General features: G+C 57.6%; 2 protein-coding genes across 8 annotated transcripts in view; one reads left to right on the top strand and one right to left on the bottom strand.

The window, feature by feature from the left end:
- Positions 1-79: 79 nt before the first annotated feature.
- On the bottom strand, positions 80-10044 carry Rad52 (RAD52 homolog, DNA repair protein). 2 transcript variants are annotated; one of them, XM_042670141.1, is made up of 11 exons: positions 9963-10044; positions 7896-8090; positions 7396-7497; positions 6409-6502; positions 6220-6287; positions 5018-5136; positions 4824-4899; positions 2799-2983; positions 2588-2694; positions 941-1159; positions 80-293 (listed from the first exon to the last, which is right to left on the bottom strand). In XM_042670141.1, the coding sequence occupies exons 2-11, from the start codon at positions 7974-7976 to the stop codon at positions 235-237; spliced, it is 1110 nt and encodes a 369-aa protein (XP_042526075.1). In that variant the 5' UTR covers positions 7977-8090; positions 9963-10044; the 3' UTR covers positions 80-234. The 2 variants fall into 2 exon arrangements, with proteins under 2 accessions (XP_042526075.1, XP_042526074.1); XM_042670140.1 differs by having other exon boundaries at positions 6409-6523.
- A 6856-nt stretch (positions 10045-16900) lies between these two features.
- Positions 16901-27764, top strand: part of Erc1 (ELKS/RAB6-interacting/CAST family member 1) — a 135314-nt gene continuing 124450 nt past the window's right edge. For 5 of the 6 annotated variants that reach the window (XM_042670134.1, XM_042670136.1, XM_042670137.1 and 2 more), the window contains exon 1: positions 16901-16957. The gene's annotated coding sequence lies outside the window, so the exon portion shown is untranslated. Of the gene's footprint in view, positions 16958-23153; positions 23242-27764 lie in introns of those variants that run through there. The other variant, XM_042670135.1, reaches the window with a different exon arrangement.

Below are 27764 nucleotides of genomic sequence, written 5' to 3' on the forward strand. Positions count from 1 at the left end.
GCTCCCAAGACGTCTTTATTCACACAACAGCTTAGGGACAGAGGCAGGCTTGCTCGCTGCGGGGGGGGGGGGGGGATCGGGGAGGGGGGGCGGAGGGGGGGCTGGCTCTCTGCGCCCTGACCCGGGCCTGGGCGAGGCTCGGTGAGGAGCGGTCAGTCTCGGGCTATGGCCAGTGGCTTCCTGGGCAAAGGTGTCTTCCAGTCCCCTCGAGGTGGCGCCTGTCCAGCCTGGGCCTCAGGGTGGATCCAGTTTCCGTTTCTTCCAGTCCCGGTGCTCCCGGGGAGCCTCACCTCCTGCAGAGGAAGCGGGGGAGGGGGGCAGCCGTCAGTGCAGCTGTCCCAACTTCAGGAGCCAGCTGTGACTTCCAGATGAGCAATCCCAACTCAGACTGAGCCGAGGAACAGACCCCAGGAGGCCTGGGCACGGGGCCTGCGTTCCCTCGCCCTTGGGAGGGCCGCGGCACGGCCCGGGTGGCTCTGAACTCACTCGGCCGTCTACGTGGATGTCTCTGCTGCGAGATCTCACCCGACTTCAATGTCCTCGGCGTTCACAGGACTGTTACTATTGCCTTTTTTTCTTTTTGTCATGGGGCTTGAACTCAGGGCCTGGCTGCTGTCCCTCAGCTCTTTAGCTCAAGGTGGGCGCTCTACCACTTGAGCCACAGCGCCACTTCTGGTTTTCTGGTGGTTCTCAGACTTTCCTGCCTGGGCTGGCTTTGAACCATGACCCTCGGATCTCAGCCTCTGTGTAGCTCTGCCTGCCACGCTCCTCCTGAGTTATACCTCCCGCTCAGACTGGGGGCCGCACAGACACGTGGCCACACCCGGCTTCTGCTAGTTGAGAAAGGGCCTTACAGCTGTCTGCCAGGGCTGGCCTCCAACCGCCAGCCTCACAACCCCTGTCTCCTGAGCAGCTGCACTGGCCTCGGGTGTTGGGCTACCTGTTGGGAGCCAGTGCGCGTTGCAGGTTTGGGGGTGCCAGGGCTCGGGTTTCTCCGGCTTCTGGCGGCAGGTGTGTGGGCGCCGGTCTTGCAGCGCCACCTGGTGGTCCGGGGCTGCGTGGGCAGAGGTCCAGGGGGGTTCTGGTTTCACCGAGGGCTTCGAGAAGTCTTCCAGGTCTGGAGTGAGGTCCCAGAGGTCCAGGTTGTCTTCCGGGTTTGCTGCAGGGGGCAGGGGGCACAGGTCACAGGTCACAGGGCCTGGCAGTGCAGCTGCGCAGGCTGGGCCGGGGCTTCCTCACCTGATGGGTGGTCCTCCCTGAGGGGGGCGGGGGCCGAGGGGGGGCCGGGCGGAGGGGGGGCCGGGGGGGGCACTGTGGGTGACACAAGCAGAAAAGACAGGGATGGATGGCGCAGCCGGTGGGCTTGTTAGCGCTTCTCTTCCCCGCGCCCGCCCCGCCGTCTGCCTTCCTCCCAAAGTAGGAACAAGGAAACGCTGTTGTTGGTTTGGGGGATGCTGGGGTTTGAACTCTTAAGCCTCACGCTTGCCTACGCCCGCGCTCAGCCCCTTGTGCTCCGCCCCGGCCCCTTGGCAGCTCTGGGGATGGGGTCCCCTGTGCAGCTGGGGTGACGCTTGCCAACAGCAGCTGACAGGGCTGGCTGCGAGCCGCGAGCCAGCGGCTCCAAACATGGTTCTGGGGTTCTGTGAGGGCCACCATTACCCCCCCCCCCATGATTCTACCATCACCACCACACCACTACCACCGCCACCACCACCGCCACCACACCACTACCACCGCCACCACCACTACTACCACCGCCACCACCACATACTCTACCATCACCACCACACCACCACCACACCCTCTACCATCACCACTACCACACCCTCTACCATCACCACCACCACACCACCACTACCACCACACCCTCTACCATCACCACACCACCACCACGACCACCACGCCCTCTACCACCACCATCACCACCCCCACCACCACGCCCTCTACCACCACCATCACCACCCCCACCGCGACGCCCTCTACCACCACCATCACCACCCCCACCGCGACGCCCTCTACCACCACCATCACCACCCCCACCGCGACGCCCCCTCTGCAGCCCTGCGGTGGTGAGCCGTCACAGCGCCCTGAGGCCTTGGCTGTGTGTCACACTCATTTCCCCGTGCGTGCAGAGAAGGACAGGGAACCAACGCGGGCTGCGGGTGGGGGGTGGGGGGCCTGCGCAGCCCACCTCCCCCGACCCCTGCCGCGCTCCCCCCGCGCGCACAGTCCCTGCTCAGGCGCCCTCACGCCCCTGCGGGCCCCCCACTGACGCCTTTCTGTGCACACCAAGCAGCTGCTGCCCATCACCCCAGCTGCTCAGGAGGCAAGAGACCTGGGGCGCAGACGGCTGAGGGGAGAGCTCTGTGAGACTGCGATCTTGGGTTGACCAGCAAAAAGCCGAAAGTGGGGGTGTGGCTCAAGGGGAAGAGCGGGCTTCAGCCTTGAATGAAAGCCAAGGGAAGGCACAAGGCCTCGAGTTCAAGCCTTGTACTGCACGCACACACAAAAATCCTTTTGCCCTGAAATGTCAAGTTCCCTCCCGCCCCGCCAGCCAGGAGAGCCGGGGAGACCCGCCCCCACGCACCGTCACTCTGTCCCACAGCTGCAGCGGGCCGCCGCTCCATCTGCTCCCGGAACTGCTGCTGCAGCTGCTTCTGCCGCAGCTTCCGCTGCAGCGTGGACTCCTCCACGCTGTGGAGCCAGAGACGTGAGTGCCAGGCAAGGGTGGGGCCCGGCCCGGCCCGCAGGAGGGGGCACAAACGAAGCACACACGGGCCCTACCTGGAGGGCCCTACCTGGAGCAGCTGCGCGTCTCCCCCTCCTCTTCCTCGGGGCGGCCTGGTCTGCTCTGGGCCGGCGCTGCCGCGGCCCCCGGGACTCCCAGAGCCGCCTGCAGCCGGCAGCTGTTGTACCTCGCCTGCTCCACCGACGGCTCCAGGTCTTGTCTCTTGGCTTTGGTCAGATCCACTTCAAGAGGCAGCTGTAAAAAATACGGGAGGAAAACTGCCTGACGGGAGATCCTGGAAAGGATCACTGTCCATCACTGTCCATCACCCCTCCGTCACCCCTCCATCAATCTCCATCACTCCTGTCAGCCCTCCGTCACCCCCCATCATCCCTCCACTCTCCATCACCCCTCCATCATCCCTCCATCACCCCTCCGTCACCCCTCCATCACCCCCCATCACCCCTCCATCATCCCTCCATCATCCCTCCGTCACCCCTCCATCAATCTCCATCACTCCTGTCACCCCTCCGACATCCCTCCACTCTCCATCACCCCTCCATCACCCCCCATCATCCCTCCATCACTGTCCATCACCCCTCCGTCACCCCTCCATCACCCCCCATCACCCCTCCATCACCCCTCCATCATCTCTCCATCAATCTCCATCACTCCTGTCACCCCTCCGACACCCCTCCACTCTCCATCACCCCTCCATCACCCCCCATCATCCCTCCACTCTCCATCACCCCTCCATCAATCCCCATCACCCCTCCATCATCCCTCCATCACTCGTCCATCACTCCATCACTCCTCCATCATCCCCCATCATCCCTCCACTCTCCATCACCCCTCCGTCACCCCTCCATCAATCCCCATCACCCCTCCATCATCCCTCCATCACTGTCCATCACCTCTCCGTCACCCCTCCATCATCATCCCTCCACTCTCTCTCCACCACCCCTCCATCACTCCCCGTCACCCCTCCATCACACTGGAACGGTGAGTATGCACAGACCTCAACAGACACCTTCAAGATGTGGTGAGCAGGCCTCACCGAGGATGAGCGCCACAAAGCAGCCCTACTAAAGACACTCTGTGGTCTCGGTGCACGTCTAGAGGGGTGCAGGACCCCACGGCTGCCTGGGAGTGGGGCTGGGCACACCCGCCAAGCCACAGGCCCGGGGCGCCGGCGGTGGTCACGCTGGGATGCCCGTAGAAAGCCCAGCTCGGCAGCGGGAGCGCAGCACGCTCCCTCCAGCCAGCCCCAGCTTCCGCAGGCGGGGACCCCGACTGGGCCTGCTTCCCCATCCAGTGCTCTGGTGCTGTGTCCGCTCACCTCCGCACCCCAGCCTGCCCCGCATTCTCCCACCCCCATCCCCCTGCCCCGGGAACCCTGACTTCACCTCTGCCCTTCTGGCCACTCCCGCCTGGCCCATGCACCTGGCGCTTTCCTGAGCTCCACCAAATGGTGGCTTGGGTTCTGCATACGTGGCTCCTACCCCGAGGCAGGGGGGCCCGGAGACCATTGTCCTTTGCGACCAGAGGCAGAGGCAGTGAGCGGAAAGGGAGGAGCGTGTTCAAACAGTCCTCTCCCAAAGTGATCTCACGCCTGTCATCCCAGCTGCTGAGCAGGCTGAGATCTGAGGATCGCAGTCCAAAGCCAGCCTGGGCAGCAAAGTCCGTGAGACTCTCATCTCCAATAAACCACCAGAAAACAAAGTGCACTGGAGAGTACTTACCTTGATCTGAAAAGTGCAGGGACAGCGCCCAGGCCCCAAGTTCAAGTCCCAGGATCAGCAAAAACAAAAACAAAAAGCAGCTGCCTGGGGTGGGGGTGGGGGGTTGTCCTGGCAGAAGGGGGGCAGAGCCTTCCCGTGGAGGAGGCCGAGGGAGGGGACGCGGGACGCAGACCGTGCCGGCCACAACTCCTGACCAGGATGGGCAGGGAAACCACCAAGGCCTCCATTTCCTACCGGACACACGGCCTCTGCACAAAACCCCCAGAGCCCGTGGCAGCTACTGTCCCCGTCCCCCGTCCCCTGCCCTCTGCCCCCTGCCTTCTGCCCCCGCCCCCTGGCCATGTGCAGCGTACCTGGCGGGGGAGCTTGTTCAGGGAGCGCAGATAATCTTTGTCCAGGATGCAGTTCCCCAGCGCGTTCCCGAAGCTCCTGGCATGAGGGGAAGGGGCAGGGCTGAGCACCGGCTGGGGCTCGGGCTGCCCAGGCAATGGCCGAGTGGGTGCTGCTCAGGCCCGGGACGCAGAGCCGAGCGCAGCCTGATGCTGACCTGAGCGCACGCTTTAGCCCGTCGGTCACCGCCTCCTTCCTGGCCTTCTCCAAGGACAAGGCCTTAGACTTGAGACCCTCGCTGACTCCGTAGCCCACATCCTCGTGGTAGGCGCCATCCTGGCCAAGGGGAGAAAGTGCGGGAGCTCGGCCGCTGCTCCCTGCCCAGCCCCGCCCGCACCGGGCCCGGCACCTCCTCAGCCAGCAAAGGGCTGACCCCCATCATACCTAATAGGCAGCAGACCCTCCCCCAGAGGGCGTACTGGGGACTGAACTCGGGGCCCTGTGACCAATGCACGCCTTCTACCACAGGAGCCCCGCTCCCAGTCACACCCAGGCCGTCCTCCGCCCAGCATCGCCCAGCATCAGTTGAGATGGGGTGGTGGAAACTTTTGCCCAGGCTGGCCTCAAACTGCCATCCTCCTGACTCCCAAGTAGCTAGGACTGCAGGCGTCGACCACCACACCTGCTCCTCTGTCTTTCCTACTGTCCGATGGCATCCACTTCTCGGACTGACTGCCAATGATAGAGTTAAACAATGCCACACCAATACTTTGAAAACAATTCACACAGCACTGCAGGAAATGAACATATATACATATGTATCAAAACCTACCCATCCCCATCTACCTTAGAATGCTTATTTTAGAAGTCGGAATAGAATTAATGAGGTTGAAAGGCAAATCATTTTCTAGAGTTTGAGACAGTATTTCAGTGACAGAGCAAGTGCCTAGTGCTGATGAGATCCTGGGTTCCGTGTCCAGCACCAGGGGCGGGGGGGGGGGGGGGCGGGTAATACACACACACACACACACACACACACACACACACACACACACAGTGGCTATATAAAGAACCCAGAACAGCATTTGAGGCGGCTGCGGTGTGGCTCTGTGGTAGTGCCTGAGGCCTGAGTTCAACCCCAGCATTTGCCAGAAGAAAAAACAGAAACAAATCCGTTAAGACTTCACCCTCATAAAGCCTAGATCTTTGGGAGGCTAACATCTGCAGGTGCACAGTTCCAGCCCGGGGTGGAAAACCCCGTGAGATGCCATCTAGGCGGAAGGGCCTGGCACTGGCGTGTGCCCGCACCCGGCATCCCGGCAGCCGGCATCCCACAGCCGGGCTATGCTCATTATCTGGCCTTTGTCCTGGGCCTGGGCCATCCCTGTCCCCGCCCCCAGGGGGCGCCATGCCACTCACCTTTAACTGCACTCTCACGAAGGCACAGACACCCACGTAGAACTTGCCATTGTTAAGGTCCACAAAATCTAAGAACAGGGGGCGGGGGGGGGGGGGACCTCAGAGGGAAGCAGCAGCCCACCCCAGAAAGCGCCCGGCCGGGCCCGCCCCATGCTCAAAGCGAGGGAGGCGGGGAGGGGAGACGCGCACCCACGTTCTGCTGCGTGACCGAGTGCGCCCAGCCGTTGTAGCCAAACATCTCATTGGCCAGGTTAATCACCCTGTGGCCCTCGATGTAACACACCTGGAAAACGAGGGGGCGGCCCTGAGCCGGGCAAAGGCCGCGTCGGCCTAGTCACACGGGAAGGGCATTTTCACCTACGTGAGCCTCCATGCGCCTAGTGCGGATTTCAGAGATACAGAAAGAGCCGGGGCAGGGCTGGCACCGGCTCACGCCTGGACACCCAGCTGCCCGGGAGGCAGAGCTGGGGCCCGCCAGGCAGCCATGAGCTCACAGGAATCCCTGGCCACGGGCACCGTGGCGCCCGCCTCACCACCCCAGCTACCAGGGAGCAAAACCAGGACTGCAATCCAGGCCACTGTAACACGCCTGTCACCCCAGCTCCGCTGAGGTCTGAGGCTCCTGGTTCAAAGCCAGCCCAGGCAGGAAAGTTCATGAGACTCTGCTCCAATAAACTACTCAGATAATATACTACAGTGAGCTGTAGAGCCTGCTGGGCAAATGCGAGACCCCGGAGGTAACCCCAGTAGCTACTTGGAAAAATATATGTATAATTTTATTTTTATTTATATATTTGAGATTATGGGGTTTGAACTCAGGGCCTGGGCGCTGTCCTTCAGCTCTTTTTGCTCAAGGTAACTTTAAGCCACAGCGCCATGTCTGGTTTTCTGGTGGTTCATTGGAAATAGGAGTCTCCAGACTTTCCTGCCCTGGCTGGCTTTGAACTATGATCCTCAGATCTCAGCCTCCTGAGTAGCTGGGCTGACAGGCGGGAGCCGCCAGCGCCAGGCTGTTACACAAAGGCAATGAATGCTTGGACTACTTCAGATGACTCTGAAGGCTAGACACCCCCTGCCTGCTTCCCGGAGGGTCTAGGAAGTAGCCCCTCACTTGAGTCTGGCCCCACATGGGGGGCTGGGGGCCCCATCTCCAGGTCATGGAGCTGCTCCTCCTACCTTCTGGCCTCCTCCAGCCATGCGGCTGCTTATGTATTCCGGGCCCAGCCTCTGGCGCAGGGCGCTCTGGATGGCCTGGTATTCCTCCGCCGAGTACTGAGTCTGCAATCCAAATGAGAGATGGGCCAGGCTGAGGGCACCCCCCCCCCCCCCCCCCCCCCGCTTCCTTCCCCTCCCCACCCCGCTCCCGTTTTGGGGAGAATCAGGAGGCTCTTCACATGCAGCCGGGTTCACTTTGAATTGTACCTTATATGAATACATAATACCCATCTAAACAAGATTCCTGCTACGCTCAGTCTTTTTTAAAACTAATTTTATTTATTTTCTGTGTATGTGGCACCGAGGAATGGAACCCAGGGCCTCGTACATGCTAGACGGGCGCCCTACCACACTCCCAGCCCTCTGAGCAGTGCTGAGAAGCTGGGAACGTGTGCAGCGCATCACAGACCCTCCTGGACACAGCTGTGCGGGTGACCGGCCCGGGACAGAGCAGCTGATACCTGTCCAAAACACAGCACAGCCCTGCCACCCGCGGCGGGCCGGTCACAGCCCCCAGGGGGCGCGTCCTCAGCCCCAGACATGCTGATGCTGGCTCTGCAGAGATGAAAGCCCTGGAGGAGACCTCCAGGACGGCTGGGCGCAGGGCGCTGCAGGAGCTCCTGGGACGGTCAACTGAAGCCAGCCACGCTCCTCAGCTATGGGAGAGACAGAAGAAAGCTGCAGGCACACCAGTCACAGGACGCCGGGGGCCGGGCTCTGTCCCCATCCCAGCCAAAAGCAGACGGAGATCCGAGGACTGTGGCTCAAAGCTAGCCTGGGTAGGAAAGTCTGTGAGGTGTGTGTGTGTGTGTGTCAGTCCTGGTGTGTGAGGCTGTGTGTGTGTGTCCTGGTGTGTGAAGCTGTGTGTGTGTCCTGGTGTGTGAGGCTGTGTGTATGTCCTGGCATGTGAGGCTGTGTATGTCCTGGCATGTGAGGCTGTGTGTGTGTGAGGTGTGTGTGTGTGTCCTGGTATGTGAGGCTGTGTATGTCCTGGTGTGTGAGGCTGTGTGTGTGAGGCTATGTGTGTCCTGGTGTGTGAGGCTCTGTGTGTGTGTGAGGCTCTGTGTGTGTGTGAGGCTTTGTGTGTATGTGAGGCTCTGTGTGTGTGTCCTGGTGTGTGAGGCTGTGTGTGTGTCCTGGTGTGTGAGGCTGTGTGTGTGTCCTGGTGTGTGAGGCTGTGTGTGTGTCCTGGTGTGTGAGGCTGTGTGTGTGTCCTGGTGTGTGAGGCTGTGTGTGTCCTGGTGTGTGAGGCTGTGTGTGTGTGAGGCTGTGTGTGTGTCCTGGTGTGTGAGGCTGTGTGTGTGTGTGTGAGGCTGTGTGTGTGTCCTGGTGTGTAAGGCTGTGTGTGTGTGTGTGTGTGAGGCTGTGTGTGTGTGAGGCTGTGTGTGTGAGGCTGTGTGTGTGTGAGGCTGTGTGTCAGTCCTGGTGTGTAAGTACTGGTGTATGTGTGTCCTGGTGTGTAAGGCTCTGTGTGAGGCTGGGTGTGTGTGAAGCTGTGTGTGTGTGGCTGTGAGGCTGTGTGTGTGTGTGTCAGTCCCGGGCCTAGGCGCTGTCCCTGGGCCCCCTTTGTCGACCCCGGCCTCCTGCGCCCGGCCTCGCAGGCGTTGGGGATCCCGGCCTCCTGCGCCCGGCCCGGCCTCGCGGGCGTTGGGGATCCCGGCCTCCTGCGCCCGGCCCGGCCTCGCGGGCGTTGGGGACCCCGGCCTCCCGCGCCCGGCCTCGCGGGCGTTGGGGACCCGGCCTCCCGCGCCCGGCCCGGCCTCGCAGGCGTTGGGGACCCCGGCCTCCCGCGCCCGGCCCGGCCTCGCAGGCGTTGGGGACCCCGGCCTCCTGCGCCCGGCCCGGCCTCGCGGGCGTTGGGGACCCGGCCTCCTGCGCCCGGCCCGGCCTCGCGGGCGTTGGGGACCCCGGCCTCCCGCGCCCGGCCTCGCGGGCGTTGGGGACCCGGCCTCCCGCGCCCGGCCCGGCCTCGCAGGCGTTGGGGACCCCGGCCTCCCGCGCCCGGCCCGGCCTCGCAGGCGTTGGGGACCCCGGCCTCCCGCGCCCGGCCCGGCCTCGCGGGCGTTGGGGACCCGGCCTCCTGCGCCCGGCCCGGCTTCGCGGGCGTTGGGGACCCCGGCCTCCTGCGCCCGGCCCGGCCTCGCGGGCGTTGGGGATCCCGGCCTCCTGCGCCCGGCCCGGCCTCGCGGGCGTTGGGGACCCCGGCCTCCTGCGCCCGGCCCGGCCTCGCGGGCGGCGGCCCCGCGCTCGGCCCGGCCCGGCCTCGCGGGCGTTGGGGACCCCGGCCTCCCGCGCCCGGCCTCGCGGGCGTTGGGGACCCCGGCCTCCCGCGCCCGGCCCGGCCTCGCGGGCGGCGGCCCCGCGCTCGGCCCGGGACTGGGGACACACTGAAAGGCGGAAAGGAGTCAGTGGTGTTGGACGGGTGTGCGCGCGGACGGACGGGTGTGTGTGCGGACGGACGGACGGACGCGGCGGGCCCACCCGCGCCCCGGCCCGCGCCGCGGACCCCCGCCCCGAGCCCCACTTACGCGCCGCCCCGGAGCGCGCGGTGCACGCCGGGAGCCCCGCCCGGAGACGAGGCGGCGGCGCGGGGGCTTCTGGGAAAGAGGGGGCGCAAGGCACGCCGGGAAGAAGGTCCGCGCCCGGAAAGCACAACCGGAAGTGCGGCGAAGGCCCGAAAAGACGCAGAGTAACGGGGTGCCGTACAGCAAGAGGGACGGACGTGCTCTTCGCGACTCTTCATCGACCCGAGCGCCCCCCGCCCCGCCTCGCGTTCGTCTCCCTTCCCGGGGCCCCGCGCCGTCGCTCCCCGGCCGCCGGGTCATCCAACGTCTCCCGGAGCCCGGCGGCCTCCGCTTTGCCCCGCCCCACGTCAGGCCGAGGCGCGGGCGGGGTAGGGCGTGGCCTCCGGGTGGGGCGGTGGGGGCGGGGTCTCCGGATGGGCGGGGCTGCGAAGCCCTCCAGGGGAGTGGTCTCCGGGATGGGCGTGGCCTCCGGATGGGCGTGGCTGCGAAGCCCTCCAGGGGTGTGATCTCCGGGCTGGGCGTGGTCTCTGGATAGGCGGGGCTGCGAAGCCCTCCAGGGGTGTGGTCTCCGGGATGGACACCGCCTCTGGGGCGTGGTCTCTGAATGGGCGTGGCCGGAGGAGGGGCGGGGACTCCCAGTGCCCGTCCGGCGCCGGTGGCCCGCGGGCGGAGGACGTCTCCCAGCCGCCGCCGTGGCCCCTGCGCTGCAGCCCCGGGGCCGGGGCCGAGGGCCGGGCAGGTCCGGCCTGGTCGCCCGGTCTGTGCCGTGGGGTGAACTTGGGTGACCGACAGCGCGCGGCCTTTCCGCGGTGCCGCCCGCGAACCAATGGGAAGGGCGCGCATGCGGCTGAGCTGAGGACCGCGGTTCGAAGCCGGCCCGGCACGGAAGGCCGCGGCGCTCCGACCGCCGATGAGCGGCCAGAGAGCCCGCGCTGGAGCTGAGGTCAGGCGGCGGAGCGCCGGCCTTGGGGGGAGAAGCCCAGGGTCCGAGCGCGAGCCTCGGGCGTCCCCCGCAGGAGCCTGACCCGAGCTGACCCGCGGCCCGTCCCCCCCCAGCTGACCCGAGCTGACCCGCGGCCCGTCCCCCCCCAGCTGACCCGAGCTGACCCGCGGCCCGTCCCCCCCCAGCTGACCTGAGCTGACCCGCGGGCCGTCCTCCCCAGCTGACCCGAGCTGACCCGTGGGCCATCCCCCCCAGCTGACCCGCGGGCCGTCCCCCCCAGGAGCCTGACCCGAGCTGACCCGCGGGCCATCTCCCCCAGGAGCCTGACCCGAGCTGACCTGCGGGCCTTCCCCCCCCAGCTGACCCGCGGGCCGTCCCCCCCCCAGCTGACCCGCGGGCCGTCCCCTCCAGGAGCCTGACCCAAGCTGACCCGTGGGCCGTCCTCCTCCCCCCGAGCTGACCCGCGGGCCGTCCCCCCCCAGCTGACCCGCGGGCTGTCCCCCTCCCCCCGAGCTGACCCGCGGACCATCCCCCCGAGGTGGCCACCGTCCCCAGCCTAGGGCGGCCCACAGAGTCAAGGTCCCCGGCCAACCCCACGGAGCGAGCAGTTGGTTGTCCGGTGGAGGCAGCGGGGATGGAGGTTTGGACTTGGAGGCCGGAGGGGCTCCGGTCAGCAGTCAGCGTCCACGCACAGTTCCTCAGGTGTGAGCGCACACTGGCCTTCAGGCCCCGCGGGGACTCGAGTTTTAGGGGAAGGGAAGGCAGTCCGGGGAGGCCTAGGAAAGGAGACCCAGGCAAGTCGGCGACCTCTGAGAGGCTCCAGCTCGGCTGACCTCAGCTGTGCAATGTGAGAGTTATGCGGAATGGGCCACCGGGGACGTTACACGTAGATCTCCCTGCTTCGCCCTCCTCCCGAGGAGCTGGAGTTCTGAGCATGCCCAAACCGATTTTGAGATAAAGCAGCACTTTTTCCCTGCTGACCTCCAACCTCCATCCTCCTATATCTGCCTCCCTAGTCACCGGGATTGCAGGTGTAAACAACAATGTCCAATCCTGGAGTCGTTTGTTTGTTTTTTGGTCAGTTGTGAGGCTTGAACTCTGGGCCTGGACGCTGCCCCTGAGCTCTCGTGCTCAATGCTAGCGCTCTACCACTTAGACCACAGTGCCACTTCTGGCTTTTTACTGGTTCATTGGAGCTAGGAGTCTCACAGACTTTCCTGCCTAGTTTCAACCTTGGTTAAGTGATGGAAAATTGGAGTGTAACGTTACACAGGTTTTCTTGAAACTCTTGTGAATCAAAGAGTTGTAGCAGCTGGGAGCAGTGGCTCACACCTGTAGTCCTGCTCAGGAGGCTGAGATCTGAGGATCCTGGTTCAAAGCCAGCCTGGGCAGGAAAGTCTGGGAGACTTTTTACCTCCAATAAATCACTCAGGAAAAGGCAGAAATGGTGCTGTGGCTCAAGCAGCAGAGCAGTAGCCTTGAGCACAGAGGCTCAGGGACAGCGCCCAGGACTGGGGACACACATACACACACACACCCGAGTGTGTGAAGCAGTTCTTACTCCTCAAAAAAGCTTTATAAAGTATGGGGCTCTAACAAGCACGAGACAATTATTTTTTATTGCAATTTTGTCACCTCTGTGGAAAGTCGGCTGCATTCCGCATCCATTAGCTCCGTCGTTGCTCCTCTGAGAGAGGCTCTGTACAGCAGACGCAGCTCCTGCCTTCAGAGCTGTGGGGACCTCGTGTCTTCTAGAAAACGTCCATCTTCAGGATTGTCTCCTGCTCCGTATTTACTGCCGGAGACTAAATGGAACTTCATGATAACTCAGAAGAACCACAGGGGCTGGGACTGTGGCTCGGTGGCAGAGCGCCTGCCCAGCATGCACAAAAAAGCCCCGGGTTCGATTCTTCCGTACCACATACACAGAAAAGGCTGGGAGTGGTGCTGTGTTTCGAGTGGTAGAGTGCTAGTCTTGAGTAAAAGAAGCTAAGAGACAGCGCCCAGGCCCTGAGTTTAAGCCCCAGGACTGACAGAAAAAAAAAAAAAAAGAACCACCGGCAACAGGGCCCAGTGATGGGAGGAGCTGGGGGGGCCACGGGTGGGAGCCCCCTCGGTGTCAGGTAGTCTTTGAGATTCCATTACTCACCCCTCCTCTTCCTGGGCTAGCGGCCCACGATCGTGGTCTGCAGCCTGTCCATTGTGCAGAACCCTGGAAATGTCACTCTGCGCGTGGGAAGCCAGCGCTTCCCCCCCTTCCTCCCCCCCCCCCGCCCCCCTGCTGTGCCCGGCCATGTGGGCCGCATGCTGGCACAGCACGGGCCTGGGAGGACCAGGCACGGAGTGGAAGGATGTGGGGGTGGGGTGGGGCACCCCCAGGAGCGGGGCTGCCTTTTCCTGCAGCATTGCATCCCGGGGAGGGGCAGCCGAGGAGTCACCGCGTGCTTCTCTGAGCTGGCCCTTGGTCCCCAGGGACAGGATTGTTGTCCCTTCCGGTCCTTGTGTGCTGAAGGTCGCGGCTGCAGGGAGCCACCGCCCCTCCATGGGGTGCAGAGGGAGAGAGGAAGGCCTGTGAGTGCGGGGGGGGGGGGGGGGGGGGAAGGTCGGGGTCTGACGGGCGTGGGGCCTCACCGAGGGTGACCATGTGGGGGTGGGGGGAGGGGAGGGGCATCATCCCATGGACTTCCCTAAGCCATTCTCATAACCATTCTCGTTTGTAGGGGGAAGGTCTAGCTGCGTGGCCCAGGTTAGTCTTGAACTCCTGGGCTCCAGGGATCCTGTGTGTGCACACACCCTGCCCAGCAGGGCAGTGTCTGTGTGGCTGTTCTGGGGAGCGCTGTCGGGACATCCAAACACATCCATCACCTCGCACCTACCAGCCCATCTCCTGAGCTACCACTGGTTAAGAGGCCTGCGGCCAGAGCGCGTCCAGTGGGGATAGACTGACTAAAGAAACTATCGGGTGAAAAGTTGCGAGGGGCTGTCATCCTAGCTCCTCAGGAGGCTGAGATTGGAGGATCTCACTTCAAAGCCAGCCCAGATCCACTTAACCACCAAACAGCCAGAAGTGGCACCGTGGCTCAAGTGGTAGAGTGCTAGTCTTGAGCATAAAAGCTCAGGGACACCGTTTAGGCTCTGGGTTCAAGCCCCTGGACTGGCATGTGCACATGCATGCGCGCACGCGCGCACACACACACACACACACAAAATGCGGGTGGTGGGCCTCCCTAACAGTTGTGAAGCCTTGAGTGCAAACCCCAGGACACAAGAGAAAGTTGTGCCAGGCACGGGGGGCTTGTGCCTATAATCCTAGTTCCTCACAGGACTGACACCAGAGGATGACAATCTGAAGCCAGCCAGTGCAGGCAGGGAAGAACAGTAGACTCTATCTCTAAAATCACCAGCACAAAAGAAAAAAGCAGGGCTTGAGGCAAGGCTCAAGGTGTTGAGAGAGCAAATGAAGTCGAGCAAGTTGAGCAAGAGGAGCTAGCCAGGTAAGCTCTGGGGACCCTGGGGTCCAATCCCAATGACCACACAGAAAACACTTAAGGGCTGGGAAGGTGGCTCAGTGGTAGAGCGCTTGCCTTGCATGCCTGAGGCCCTGGGTTCGATTCCCCAGCACCACATAAGAAAAAAAAAAAAAGCCGGAAGTGGCGCTGTGGCTCAAGTGGTAGAGCGCTGGCCTTGGAACTGAAGACCTGAGGGACAGTGCCCAGGCCCAGAGTTCAGGCCACACGACCGGACCCCAAAAAAAAAACACTTAAAATTATGGGGCGTGGGGGGAACAAGGGTCCAGTGGCTCACACCTGTCATCCCAGCTACTCAGGAGGCTGAGATCTGAGGATCACGGTTCAAAGCCAGCCCAGGCAGGAAAGTCTGAGACTCTTACCTCCAATAAACCACCAGGAAACCGGAAGTGGCGCTGCAGCTCAACTGGTAGAACGCTGGACTTCAGCTGAAGAGCTGAGGGACAGCGCCCAAGCCCAGAGTTCAAGCCTCATGACCTACCCAAAAAAAAAAAAAAAAATCAGGTGCTGCCGAGGAGCATATGAGATCAAATGAATTTTGTGTTCAGACTGACTGGATATGTCATGATTCCAGAAATTCTCTGTCAAAATTATCTCACCATATTTCCAAATCCCGCCAGATTCCAGAAGTTCAACCACTGTCGTTGCAGCATTTTGGATACGGGCTCCGTCTCTAGAGTTATCCGTGTGTGCGTTTGAAACATGCAAACCGGGGCGCTGTCTCTTAGGCTTTTGGGGCTCAAGGCCGGCACTCTACCACCTGAGCCACAGTTCCACTTCTGGCTTGTTGGTGGGTTCCTGGAGATAATAGAGTCTTGTGTATTTCTTGCCCTGGGGTGGCTTTGACCCTTGACCCTCAGATCTCAGCCTTCTGAGTCGCTGGGATTACAGGTGTGCATACCAGACTGTTGCTCAACCAGTGTTATCTAATGAGAGTGTGGGGTGAGAGGGGAGACTAGTCACCTTGAAGCAATGTTCCTCTTGAGCACTGGACCCCTCCACAGGACCATACTCCCTTTGCGAAAGAGAGAAACTGGGAAGAAAGGGGAGCAGCTCCAGGGAAGTTCAAAACCTAGCAAGGTAAGTACTAGCGTGTGCACCTAACGAACTCAGGGCCTCAGTGATACTCCTGTGTTGTTTTGTTTTGTTTTTTGCTCAAGACTGGTGCTTGACCACTTGAGCCACAGTTCCACTTCAGACTTTCTGGTAGTTTATTGATGAGGCTCACGGACTTCTCCTGCCTGGGCTGGCAACCCTCAGATCTCAGCCTTCTGAGTAGCGAGGGTTCGTGAGCCACCGGCGCCTGGCTTAGTCACGTTCTAGCGATTGGGAGTTCTACCTTGGTTTGGTGTGTGTGGTGGGGGGAGAGGTGTAGCACTGGGCTGGCTCTCAACTGTGATCCTCAGATTTTGGCTCAGCTGGTAGTAAGCAGGGGCAGGGTGAACCAGAGTTTGATGTGTGAAGGAGTGTGAATATTGCCGAGACACTGCAAAATGATCCTGTGTGATCCGGCTAATCACGATCGTGGGAGATTCAGCCGAGTATGACTTACCTGGTACCTCTCTCATCTCAGAGATGTTCTAGGTTATCTTGATGCGCACCGCAGGCCTGGCGTCGGTGTAACTCACAGGGTCTGGAGACGGCTTATCTACACCTAGATTAATGGCTGCTCAAGCTCTGACCTCCAGAGAGAGAAAACCAACTTGTGACTCAGCCTGAGGAAACCGGGGGTCCCCAGAAGACGGCATCGGCTGCCGGGGTGACACCTGCTGCGATAATGAGCAGTACTTGGCTCATGCCTTGGGTCCCTTGGTCCATGGGTACTGGGCATAGTCCTTGGGGGTTGCCTTCTCTGTGCAGTACATGGCACAGTCCTTTAGGGTCACTCTGTCCAGGCAGTACTTGGCTCGGTCCTTGAGTATCTGGGCCGCCTCTCCCGCGCGGTGCTGGGCGCAGTCCTCCCGCCGCCTCTCCCGCCCGCGCGGTGCTGGGCGCAGTCCTCCCGCCGCCTCTCCCGCGCGGTGCTGGGCGCAGTCCTCCGCGTGGCGACTCCCGTGCCATGCCCGGGAAAGGCCGCTTCCGGCCCGGGGCGGCCGCGTCGGACGGCGAGCGCGGCGGGACTCACGCCGCCGCCGTGGGCGCCCCGGGGAGGCCGGTCCCCCGCCCCCCCCCCCCCATCCCGCCGGCGCCGGCTCCGGCTCCGGGGCGGCGGCGCGCACGCGCGGGGCGGGGCCTCGGCGGCGCGCGCGCAGCGCGGGGCGGGGCCGGCGGGGGCGGGGCGCGGTGACGTCACGCGCGCCCGGCCGCGCTCGGCGGTGGCGGCGGCGGCGGCGGCGGCGGCGGCGGCGGCGGGCGCCCGGGCGGCGGCGACAGCCCGCGGAGCGTGAGGCGGCGGCGGCGCGCGGAGGGCGGCGGGACCCGAGCTCCCGCCGGGCGCGGCGCCGAGGCGTTCGCGGTGCTCTCCCGGCCGCCCGCTCCCGGCCCGAGCTGGGCAGGGCAGGGCGCCCCGGGGAGGGCCGGCGCCGGAGGTGAGGCCGGGGCGCAGGCCGCGCGGGCGGGGACGGGGAGGGGGGACCCGGCCTCCACAGCCCTCCCCGCCTCAGCCCTCCTCACCCCCGCCTCAGCCCTCCTCAGCCCTCCCCGCCTCAGCCCTCCCCACCTCACCCCACCTCAGCCCTCCCCACCTCACCCCCACCTCAGCCCTCCCCACCTCAGCCCTCCCCGCCTCAGCCCTCCCCACCTCAGCCCCACCTCAGCCCTCCCCACCTCACCCCCACCTCACCCCCACCTCAGCCCTCCCCACCTCAGCCCTCCCCGCCTCAGCCCACCTCAGCCCTCCCCACCTCAGCCCTCCACACCTCAGCCCCACCTCAGCCCTCCCCACCTCACCCCCACCTCAGCCCTCCCCACCTCACCCCCACCTCAGCCCTCCCCGCCTCAGCCCTCCCCACCTCAGTCCTCCCCACCTCACCCCCACCTCAGCCCTCCCCACCTCAGCCCTCCTCACCCCCACCTCACCCCCACCTCAGCCCTCCCCGCCTCAGCCCTCCCCGCCTCAGCCCACCTCAGCCCTCCCCACCTCAGCCCTCCCCGCCTCAGCCCTCCCCGCCTCAGCCCACCTCAGCCCTCCCCACCTCACCCCCACCTCAGCCCTCCCCACCTCAGCCCCACCTCAGCCCTCCCCGCCTCAGTCCACCTCAGTCCTCCCCACCTCAGCCCTCCCCGCCTCAGCCCTCCCCGCCTCAGTCCACCTCAGCCCTCCCCACCTCAGCCCTCCCCACCTCAGCCCTCCCCACCTCAGTCCACCTCAGCCCTCCCCACCTCAGCCCTCCACAGCCCTCCCCACCTCAGTCCACCTCAGCCCTCCCCACCTCAGCCCTCCCCACCACAACCCACCTCAGCCCTCCCCACCTCAGCCCTCCCCTCAGCCCTCCCCACCTCAGCCCTCCCCAGCCCTCTCCACCTCAGCCCTCCCCACCTCAGCCCTCCACAGCCCTCCCCACCTCAGCCCTCCCCTACCTCAGTCCCTACCTCAGCCCTCCCTCACTTCAGCCCCCACTACCTCAGCCCTCCACAGCCCATCCTCCCTCACCACCCCCCTTCCTCACTTCACCCCCCACCCCAGCCCTCAACCTACCACCTCAGCCCCTTTAAATTCCCATTTCAGCCTTCCTCAGCCCCCAACCCAGCCCATCCCGGTATTGGGCCGGGCAGTGGAGGGGAGACCTCGGGCTGGGGGGGGGGTGGCTCAGGACTCCCTGAGACACGGGGGTGGGGGTGAGGGTGAGGCGTGTGTGATGCGGCCAGGTGCAGAGCAGTGGGGACATGGGGAGCGGAGGCTGGAGGCGGGGATGGAGCTGTAGGACTTCGGGGCCTGGTGTGCTAGGTGGACGGTGAACCCTGTTTGTGGCTGAGAGGTGAAGGGTGGTATTTCAGAGGTGGATGGGGCCTGGGCTGCACACATTGCCGCTTTAGGGTTCGGGGGCTGCTTTATGCTTGTTTTTTCTTTCTTTCCTGGCTGGGCGAGTGGACCAGGGGGAAGAGGGAAGGAGGGGAAGGCTCTCTTATTGGGCCTGGCTGGGTCAGGGTGGGCAAATGCAGAGCGTGGATGGATGCGAAGTTTACACCCAGCGAGAGGGAGTGGAGTTAGACAACTCCATTCCGCTGCAGTCGTTATAGACCTTATTACACCTGAAGGAGTGTTCTTCCAGTTTCCTCTTCTTTCTTTCCTCTTGTAGTTAAAGACTAGACACCAGCCACCTAGCCACCTTTATTTCTTGGCAGGAGGTGCTACCGTTTGATTTTTGTGGTTGTTGTTTGTTTTGTTTTCATTCGAGGCGAGCGTTCTACCATTTGAGCCACAGCTCCACTTCTGGGTGTGTGGTGGTTCAGCATAGACTTTGCTGCACAGGCTGGCTTCAAACTGCCATCTTCACATACCAGCCTCCTGAGTAACTAGGAGTTGGGCCACCAGCTTCAGGCTTTACTTTTTGTCTTTTTTGTTTTTTCCCCCTAAACACACACACACACACCAGGTTTTGTCCTGGCTCCTTCAGGCCTAAGACTCAGGTGGTTGCTTTGGAAAGCACATTTCTGAGTAGCTGCAGGTAGTTCAAGCAGTGCTCTGGGAGCTAATGGTATGGGGACAGAAAGCTTAAATGTTTTAAAGCACAACTGTCTTGTACAGCCTGTTTTGTTGTTTTTTTTTTCAGTAAACCTTGACATTTAGATGTTTTGTGTTGAACACTGGATTCTTGGAGATTATTTTTAATTTCTCCAATGCAGACTCATTTATTCTACTCTCTGTTATTTAGACAGGCCCCTCATTTCCCAAGGAGCATTCTTAAAGTCAAGTGCTTTTAAAACGCTTTTAAAATAATGTTCTAGAAGCACATGTCTCCCTGTGTTGGGAGATGTGTCTCCAACCAAGCACGGTTTTCCTCAGCAGCGTTTCACAATTTAGCATGGTAAATCTTGAATCTTTTTTTTCTTGATTACTGCTTCCAGTTACATTATAGCACTCACTGATGTTACCTGTCACTGCCTTGGTTTTTTTGTATTTTGTATTTTTTTTTTTTTCATTCTTCAGTGCTGGGAATTAAACCTGTGGCCTCGAGTATGCTAGGCAAGGACTCTACCACTGAGGCACATCCCCAAGTCCCAGTTGTGTCTTATTTTAAACTGTTTCTTCTTCAGAGAATAGCTCCTGTGATGGACATGTATTATATAATGGATGGAAATAGGCATGACTGCCAGTAATTCATTGTGGAGGATGAGAAACCATTGTGAAACTGAATTTAAACAGTAACTTTCCCAAGCAAGGCCTACTCAATTTATTTGGGAAAGCAGCCAGAGAAGTGCTTTCCTGTCGCCCAATAGAACAGTATAGATGAGCTTCAGCAGTTAAGATCACTGCCAGTTTGACATGCCTACTCAATGAGCAGGCAAGTTACCTTCTCAGAAATACTTCTGCTTGCAGAGATTTAGAGGACACAAGATGGAATAGTCACTAAATGAGTAAGTGTGGTCCCATTTATACTTTTTTAAAAAAAGATCAAGTTAGCTGTATTCAGACATCAAATTGTGGGTTGTTAGAATGAGAAGCTTTGCTTTGGGGTTCGTTGAAAGGAAAACTAAAAAACATCCCATTTCATTTTGACTTATGCTATGACTGAATTAATTGAGACAAATGTGAACCATAGCACTGGATGAAGGTGTGCCTGTGTATTTCCAAAGTGACATCTGATGTGGTTGACAGGAAACATGGCTCTTCTTGTAGGGCTGGAATCTTGTAATTTGGGGAAAAGTGTAAGGTATCTCCTGTTTGGAGATCTGTTTAGAATTTCTTCTGCTTGAAAAACCCTGTGGTTTTCAAATGACTTGATATTCAAGACTTGCTTGATATTCATTCCTTGTGGTACTCTTGTCTAGTCTACTGAGGAGTCCTTTTTTGCTTCATTGGTTAAAGTCAGCCAAGTATGTCAGGATTTTAATTCAATGTTAATATTGGAAACTTAAACGTGGATATTCTCATAGTGCTGTGTTTATGCTTGAAGAAATAGTATGAGAGATGTTATGTGTGTCTTACTCACATTGTGTCGGAAACACTGATGGAAAAATATCAGGAAGCAAAGTATTGTGAATCACACAGTAAGTTCACTGACTGCCAAGTTTCAGAGCAATACACAGTGATTATGTGGGATGTATACTGTGGCTCTTCAGATCTTTCATCGTCTTAGAGTCAGAGTGCCAAGGTGCCAAGTTCAAATCCTGGCTTGCAGGATTTGCCCTAGGACAACACCATAATCCTGTGTGCGAACGTGTGTGTGTGTGTGTGTGTGTGTGTGTGTGTGCGTGCGTGCGTGCGTGCGTGCGCGCGCGCGTGCGCAAGTGTGCATGCAGATGCAGGACTAGGGCTCTAATTCTCGCTTATACTTGATGCTCTGTCAAAAAGCCACATTTCCACTTTGGGCTTTTTTGCAGTTTCATTGGAGATGAGATTATTGGATTTGTCTGCCTGGGCTGACTTCAAACCTTGATTCTTAGATCTCAGCCTCTTGAGCAGCTAAGGTTACAGACACAAGCTACTGATGCCCAGCTTAACCTCAGATTCTTTTTTTTTTTTTGGGGGGGTCTGGTCCTGGGGCCTGAACTCTGCGCCTGGGCGCTGTCCCTCAGCTCTTCAGTTCAAGGCTAGCGCTCTACCACTTGAGTCACAGCACCACTACGGGCTTTTTTCTTTTTGCTTATGTGGTGCTGAGGAATCGAACCAAGAGCCTCATGCGTGCAAGGCAAGCGCTCTACCACTGAGCCACCTCCCAGCCCTAACCTCAGATTCTTAACCTTCACCTGTGCCTTTAGTTTGCCATCTGCAAAGAAGGACTAATAACTGTAATACTAAACGTCTTAACTTCTTAGGATGGTTAAATGAGTTAATCCACAGATGAACAGTTCTAATACACGATTAACTGGTTTGCTGACATCTATTGAGCTTTTTTGAGGGGAGAGTAGTGGAGACTGCACTCAGGACCTTGTGTTTGCTTCACAGGTGTTGTATCACGTGAGTCATTCCATCAGCCCTTTCTGCTTTGTTTGTTTGTTTGTGCTGGCACTGGGGCTTGAACTCAGGGTCTTGGTGCTCTACCACGTGGGCCATGACTCCAGTTCCTGCACTGGCCATTTCTGAGGTAGGGTCTCACTTTATGCCTGGGTCTACCTAGACGGAGATCCTCCTGTTTGTGCTTCCCCATGTAGCTGGTATGACAGATGCACACCACCACGCACCCCATTGGCTGAAATCACAGTCTTTAGGACTTTTTGCCTTTGTTGGTTTTGAACTGAGATCTTCCTGGTCTCTGCCTCCCAAGTGACTCGGGTGACAGGCTGAGCCACTGCACCTGGCATCTGTTTAATTTTTTTTGCAATGAACACTTGTGTTTTTCTCTTCCCTTAATGCATATTGAACATAGATTGTGTGCTAGATTTCCTCCCTCCCTCCCTCCCTCCTTCCTTCCTTCCTTCCTTCCTTCCTTCCTTCCTTTCTTTCTTCCTTCCTTCCTCTCTTTCTTCCTTTCTTTCTTTTATATTATTTTCTTGCCAATCCTGGGGCTTGAACCTCAGGGTCTGGGCACTGTCCTTGAGCTGCTTTTGCTCAAGGCTAGCACTCTACCACTTGAGTCACAGCGCCACTTCTGGCTTTTTCTGTTTATTGGTACTTAAGAATTGAACCCAGGGCTTGTTAGGCAAGCACTCTACCAGCAAAGCCACATTCCCAGCCCCAGTCTTTTTTATAATTTTTTTTTGGGGGGGGCCTTGAATGCATGGCCTGGGTGCTATTCCTAAACACTTTTTGCTCAAGGCTTCTGCTCTACCACTTTGAGCCACAGCTCCACTTCCTCTGCTAGATAATCTCAGTGCTGGCATTATAGGCAGCAAAGCAAAGCAAGTTTCACTCAGAATTCTCATGGAGCTTTTGCCCTGGCTGAGGAGACACATGATAAAATAAGCGAATAAATTGTGCCTATATTAGATGTTGATTTGTGTCAGGAAGAGAAATGAAAGGGAAGAGGGTTGGGAATGCAGAGATGAGGATGTGGGCAGCTTGTGGACCGTTGGCTGGCCTCTGAGATACCACAGGGATTTCAGCAGGGAATGGCATAATCTGACTGTTGCGTGGGGTCTCAGGGCAGGTGCAATATGAAAATAAGGACCCTTGGCAGGAGTGACTGACCAAAGTGACAGCAACACAGAGTAATGAGTAGCTGGGCCTTGGAAGTGTGTTTAGGGTGAGGACTGTTGTGTTTGCTGGTGTCTGAATATGGGATGGGAGCAAAACAAAAGGCGTGAAGTCTGGCTTGAACAACTACAGCTTCTGAGCAATACACAGCCATGATCTGGGATGTCATTTCGTTCGGAGGCTCTTCAGGGCTTTCTTTGTCTTGGAGTGTGTTCTCTGGAGTCACAGGAGTTAAGTTTCCACAACTGAGAGATACAGTTGAATGTGTTTGGGGGAACCCCAGAAGTAAGTTTAGGAAGAGCGAGTGATTGATTTGGCTGTATAAAAGATGCTGTATAGAATTAGGAGATGGTGAGCTCACCAGGGAATGAATGAGAGCAGACATCTGAGCCTTGGGGTGCTGATTCATTCAGTAGTTATTTAATAAGTATGGTTTGGGTGCTTTTTTTTTTAGAATTGAGGATACAGCAGTTAGCAAGGCTGACAAACTCTACCCTCGTGGTACTCACCTTGCAAACAGATTGGAAGGAACACACGTTGGAAGGAATTGGAGAAAGAAGGGGAAACCAGCTGATGGTAAGAGTCACTGAGCAAAGGAGCCTGGCGTTCTAGAAGCAGAGGAAAGGAAATTTTCCAGCAGGAAGGAAAGACTGGCTATTTCATTGATTAAAGATGTGTCCAAGTGCTGAGTAAGAGACTTTTGCTTGACTGTACTATCTAGTAACAGATGACAGTTGAGACAAATGTGAGTCTTTCGTTTTTCCTTCTCTGCATTGATTTTTTTTTAAGATTTCAGAATGAAATAGTAGCTTGAGAGTTTGTACTTGTACAGAGGACATGTGTGTGGTAGTTTTTGTCATTGTTAATCTTACGTACACTTGAGAATTTTTGAATTATTTTTTATGTACACTTCTAAAAATAGATAATATATGTACCAAATCAGAAGTCATGAAACAGTATTGGGGAAGAAAAGTCTTCTGTTGTTCTTTTTTTTTTTTTGGTCCAGTCGTGGGGCCTGAACTCTGGGCATGGGTGCTGTCCCTCAGCTCTTCAGCTCAAGGCTAGCGCTCTACCACTTGAGCCACAGCGCCACTTCCGGCTTTTTTCTTGTTGCTTATGTGGTGCTGAGGAATTGAACCCAGGGCCTCAGGCATGCAAGGCAAGTGCTCTACCACTGAGCCACCTTCCCAGCCCGAAAAGTCTTCTGTTGTATGTAGTTCCTTTCCTCTTGAAGGCAATAGCTGTTTCCAGCTTATTCTTCTTACCAGTAAAATTCTCTGTAATAAGATTTCCGTTATTCACAAATTGTATTAATATTGACCTCTAGTACTACTTTAGAATGGGTTATGATTCTTCTTTTTTTGTTTTTGGAGGTTCTGCGTTTTGAACTCAGGGCCTCACACTTGGAAAGCTGGCCCTCTTCTGCTGAGCTATGTCTCCAGCCCTTTTAGTGCTGTTTATTTTGTTTGTTTTTTTGCCATGGGGCTTGAACTCTGGGCCTGGGTATTGTCCTTGAGCTCAAGGCAAGCGCTCTACTGCTTGAGCCACAGTGCCACTTCCGATTTTCTGGTGGTTAATTGGAGATAAGAGTCTCATGGGCTGGGAAGGTAGCTCAGTGGTAGAGCTCTTGCCTTGCATGCTTGAGGCCCTGGGTTCGATTCCTCAGCACCACATAAGCAGGAAAAAAAAAAGCCGGAAGTGGTGCTGTGACTCAAGTGGTAGAGTGCTAGCCTTGAGCTGAAGAGCTGAGGGACAGCGCTCAGGTCCAGAGTTCAGGCCCCACTACTGGACCCCAAAAAAAAAAAAGTCTCATGAATTTTCCTGTCCAGGCTGGCTTTGAATCATGATCCTCAGATCTCAGCCTTCTGAGTAGCTGGGATTATAGGCGTGAGCCACTGGTGCCAGGCTTACCGCTTTCCCCCGCCCCCACCTTTAATTTTTATCTCAATCTATATCTGTCTTTGTTCCCACTATTTCACAGAAACTAGAAATAGCTAGTGCAAATGACCAGTGGCTGTTTGCCTGTCCTCCTCTTGTCTAGCTCTCCTAGTTGTCTTATTGTTTCATGGATTCTGTGGGCCAGGAATCTGGGTGTGGTTGGTGCCTCTGATTCAGGTCTCCTGTAAGGCAGCAGCAGAGGTGCTGACTAAGGCTGCGTTCATTTCCATGCCTGAGCCCCCTGGAGGAGGCCCAGCTCCTGGGCTTCCTCACACGCCTAGCAGTGGGCCTCTGCCTCCTGTCTTTGTGGGCTGTTTGCTGCCAGAATCATTTGAGTGCCTTCACCGTTTACTTACAGCATGCCACTGTGCTTCTCCTGTACCTTTTGTATCCATGGCCGGGGGAGGGAGAGGGGCATACTAGCCTGAGTCTTCTTGTAACCTAATCTTGGAAGCCATGGCTATGGAGTTGGCTGATTGTGTCACTAGATCCAGCACACTCCGCGGATTTCATGGAGGCATGAGTGCTAGGTGGCAGAGAGCATTCTGAGACATGCTAACCATCGCTATGACAGACAGCAGGCGCTGACGCTTGATTTCTCCTCTGTAAAGTGCTCTTCTCTGGGGTTCTCAGAGCGCGCTTGTGTTTTTCTTGTTTGGTCTTCTGTCATGTCACCTTTCTTTTTTTCTTTTTTTTTTGGGGGGGGGGAGGGTCCAGTCGTGGGGCCTGAGCCTGGGTCTGGGCGCTGTCCCTCAGCTCTTCAGCTCAAGGCTAGCGCTCTACCACTTAAGCCACAGCGCCACTTCCGGCTTTTTTCTTTTTTGCTTATGTGGTGCTGAGGAATCGAACCCAGGGCCTCAAGCATGCAAGGCAAGCGCTCTACCACTGAGCTACCTTCCCAGCCCCTTTGACTCTTCCTTTACCCACTCATTGACTGAATTTTCAAGGCCTCCTCTTGAATTTTTTTTTTTTAAAGATTTTTTTTTTTTTTGGTCCAGTTGTGGGGCCTGAACTCTGGGCCTGGGCACTGTCCCTCAGCTCTTCAGCTCAAGGCTAGCACTCTACCACTTGAGCCTCAGCAACACTTCCGGCTTTTTTCTTTTTGCTTATGTGGTGCTGAGGAATCGAACCCAGGGCCTCAGGCATGCAAGGCAAGCGCTCTACCGCTGAGCCATCTTCCCAGCCCCTCCTCTTGCATTTTTGACTCTTCCTTTACCCACTCATTGACTGAATTTTCAAGGTCTCCTCTTGCATTTTTCACCGTCTGCTGAGTATTTCGTTTTCCTACGTCTGGTGTGTTAAGGACTGTATATCCACCCACTCCAAATTTGCAGGTGGGTGTTCCTTAAACTTGGCACATCCAGTCTGAATGTGTGTTGGAGTTTGCTTGATTCATTAAATGCTATCTCCAGTTCCTCAAGCCAGAAATGAGAGCGCTGTTCTAGATCTCTCCTTCTCCCCACCTTTTATTTCGCTGTTCCCTATTGATTTCATAAAAATCATTACTGTTTAGTGACAGTGTGAATGATTTTATAAGGTACTGCGTCCCCTGCTGGGTTCTGAGCACTGAATGAGCGTTGGATAAGATGCTTTCCAATCTGTGCTCACGGCCATTGAAGATTTCTGCTGAAGAGACACGTGGTGGGAGCTGTACTCCCAACGGGCTGCCCCTCTCCAGCTGTCTCTTGTAGTGGTTTTGAAGTGGAGCCTGTATTCTTTCCAACTTCTGTGTTCGTTCTTTCTTTCTTTCTTTCTTTCTTTCTTTCTTTCTCTCTTCCTTCCTTCCTTCCTTCCTTCCTTCCTTCCTTCCTTCCTTCCTTTCTTTCTTTCTTTCTTTCTTTCTTTCTTTCTTTCTTTCTTTCTTTCTTTCTTTCTTTCTTTCTTTCTTTCTTTCTTTTTCTGTATTCTGTATTCTTTCCAACTGCTGTGTGAGGAGCCGCTTGCATCTGACTGCCCCCCTGAATAAATACTCATTTAATTTTCCCCAGGTGCTATTTATGTTTATTTTTTTTTGCCGGTTGTAGGGCTTGGACCTGAGCGCTGTCCCTGATAGGTGAGCACTCTACTGCTTTCAGCCACAGCTCCACTTTTGGTTTTCTGGCGCTTAATTAGAAATGAAAGTCTCACAGATTTTCCTGCCTGGGCTGGCTTTGAACCATGATCCTCAATTCTCAGTCTCCTTTGAAGCTAGGATTTGAAAGCCTTTTTACTTGAAAATAAGATAACGAGGAAAAATTGTGTGAACTTCAGTTAAACATCTATGAAATTGGGGCTGGGAAGGTGGCTCAGTGGTAGAGTGCTTGCTTTGCATGTATGAAGCTCTGGGTTCGATTCCTCAGCACCACAGAAGCAGAAAAAGCCGGAAGTGGTGCTGTGGCTCAAGTGGTAGAGCACTAGCCTTGAGCTGAAGAGCTGAGGGACAGTGCCCAGGCCCAGAGTTCAAGCCTTACAACTGACCCCCCCCAAAAAAAAAATCTGTGAAATTTTACAATACAAAATGTCTTTACAGACATTTTAAGAAATGAAAGTTTGAATCTTAGGCTAGGTGCTAGTGGCTCATGCCTGTAATCCTGGCTAATTACGAGGCTGAGATCTGAGGATCATGGTTCAAAAGCCAGCCAGCCTGGGCAAGAAAGTGTGTAAGACCCTTTAGTTGTTGTTGTTGTGGGTCATGGGGCTTGAACTCTGGGCCTGGGCGCTGTCCCTCAGCTCTTCAACTCTAGGCTAGCGCTCTACTACTTGAGCCACAGCGCCACTTCCAGTTTTCTGAATGGTTTATTGGAGATAAGAGTCTCACAGACTTTCCTGCCCCGGCTGGCTTTGAACAGCAATCCTCAGGTCTCAGCCTCCTGAGTAGCTAGGATTACAGGCTTGAGCCACTGGTGCCCGACTGTGAGACTCTTATCTCTAATAAACTGCTCAGAAAAGGCAGAAATGGTTCAAATGGTAGAGCACTAGCCTTGAGCCAAAAGCAGCTCAGGGACAGTGCCCAGGTGCTGAGTTCAAGCAAGCCCCAGGGCGGGCACACACACACACCACGAAGTTTGAACCTTAAGAGTTTGTTACAAGAACATGAGCTATTAAAGTAGGAAAATATTAAAATAACAAACCATGTTATGAAACCAAGTATAGAACATATACTAGTTTAGCCATGATCTAGG

The sequence above is a fragment of the Dipodomys spectabilis genome, unplaced genomic scaffold, assembly GCF_019054845.1.
Source record: "Dipodomys spectabilis isolate Male_0828 unplaced genomic scaffold, ASM1905484v1 ptg000521l, whole genome shotgun sequence".
Taxonomy (NCBI): domain Eukaryota; kingdom Metazoa; phylum Chordata; class Mammalia; order Rodentia; family Heteromyidae; genus Dipodomys; species Dipodomys spectabilis.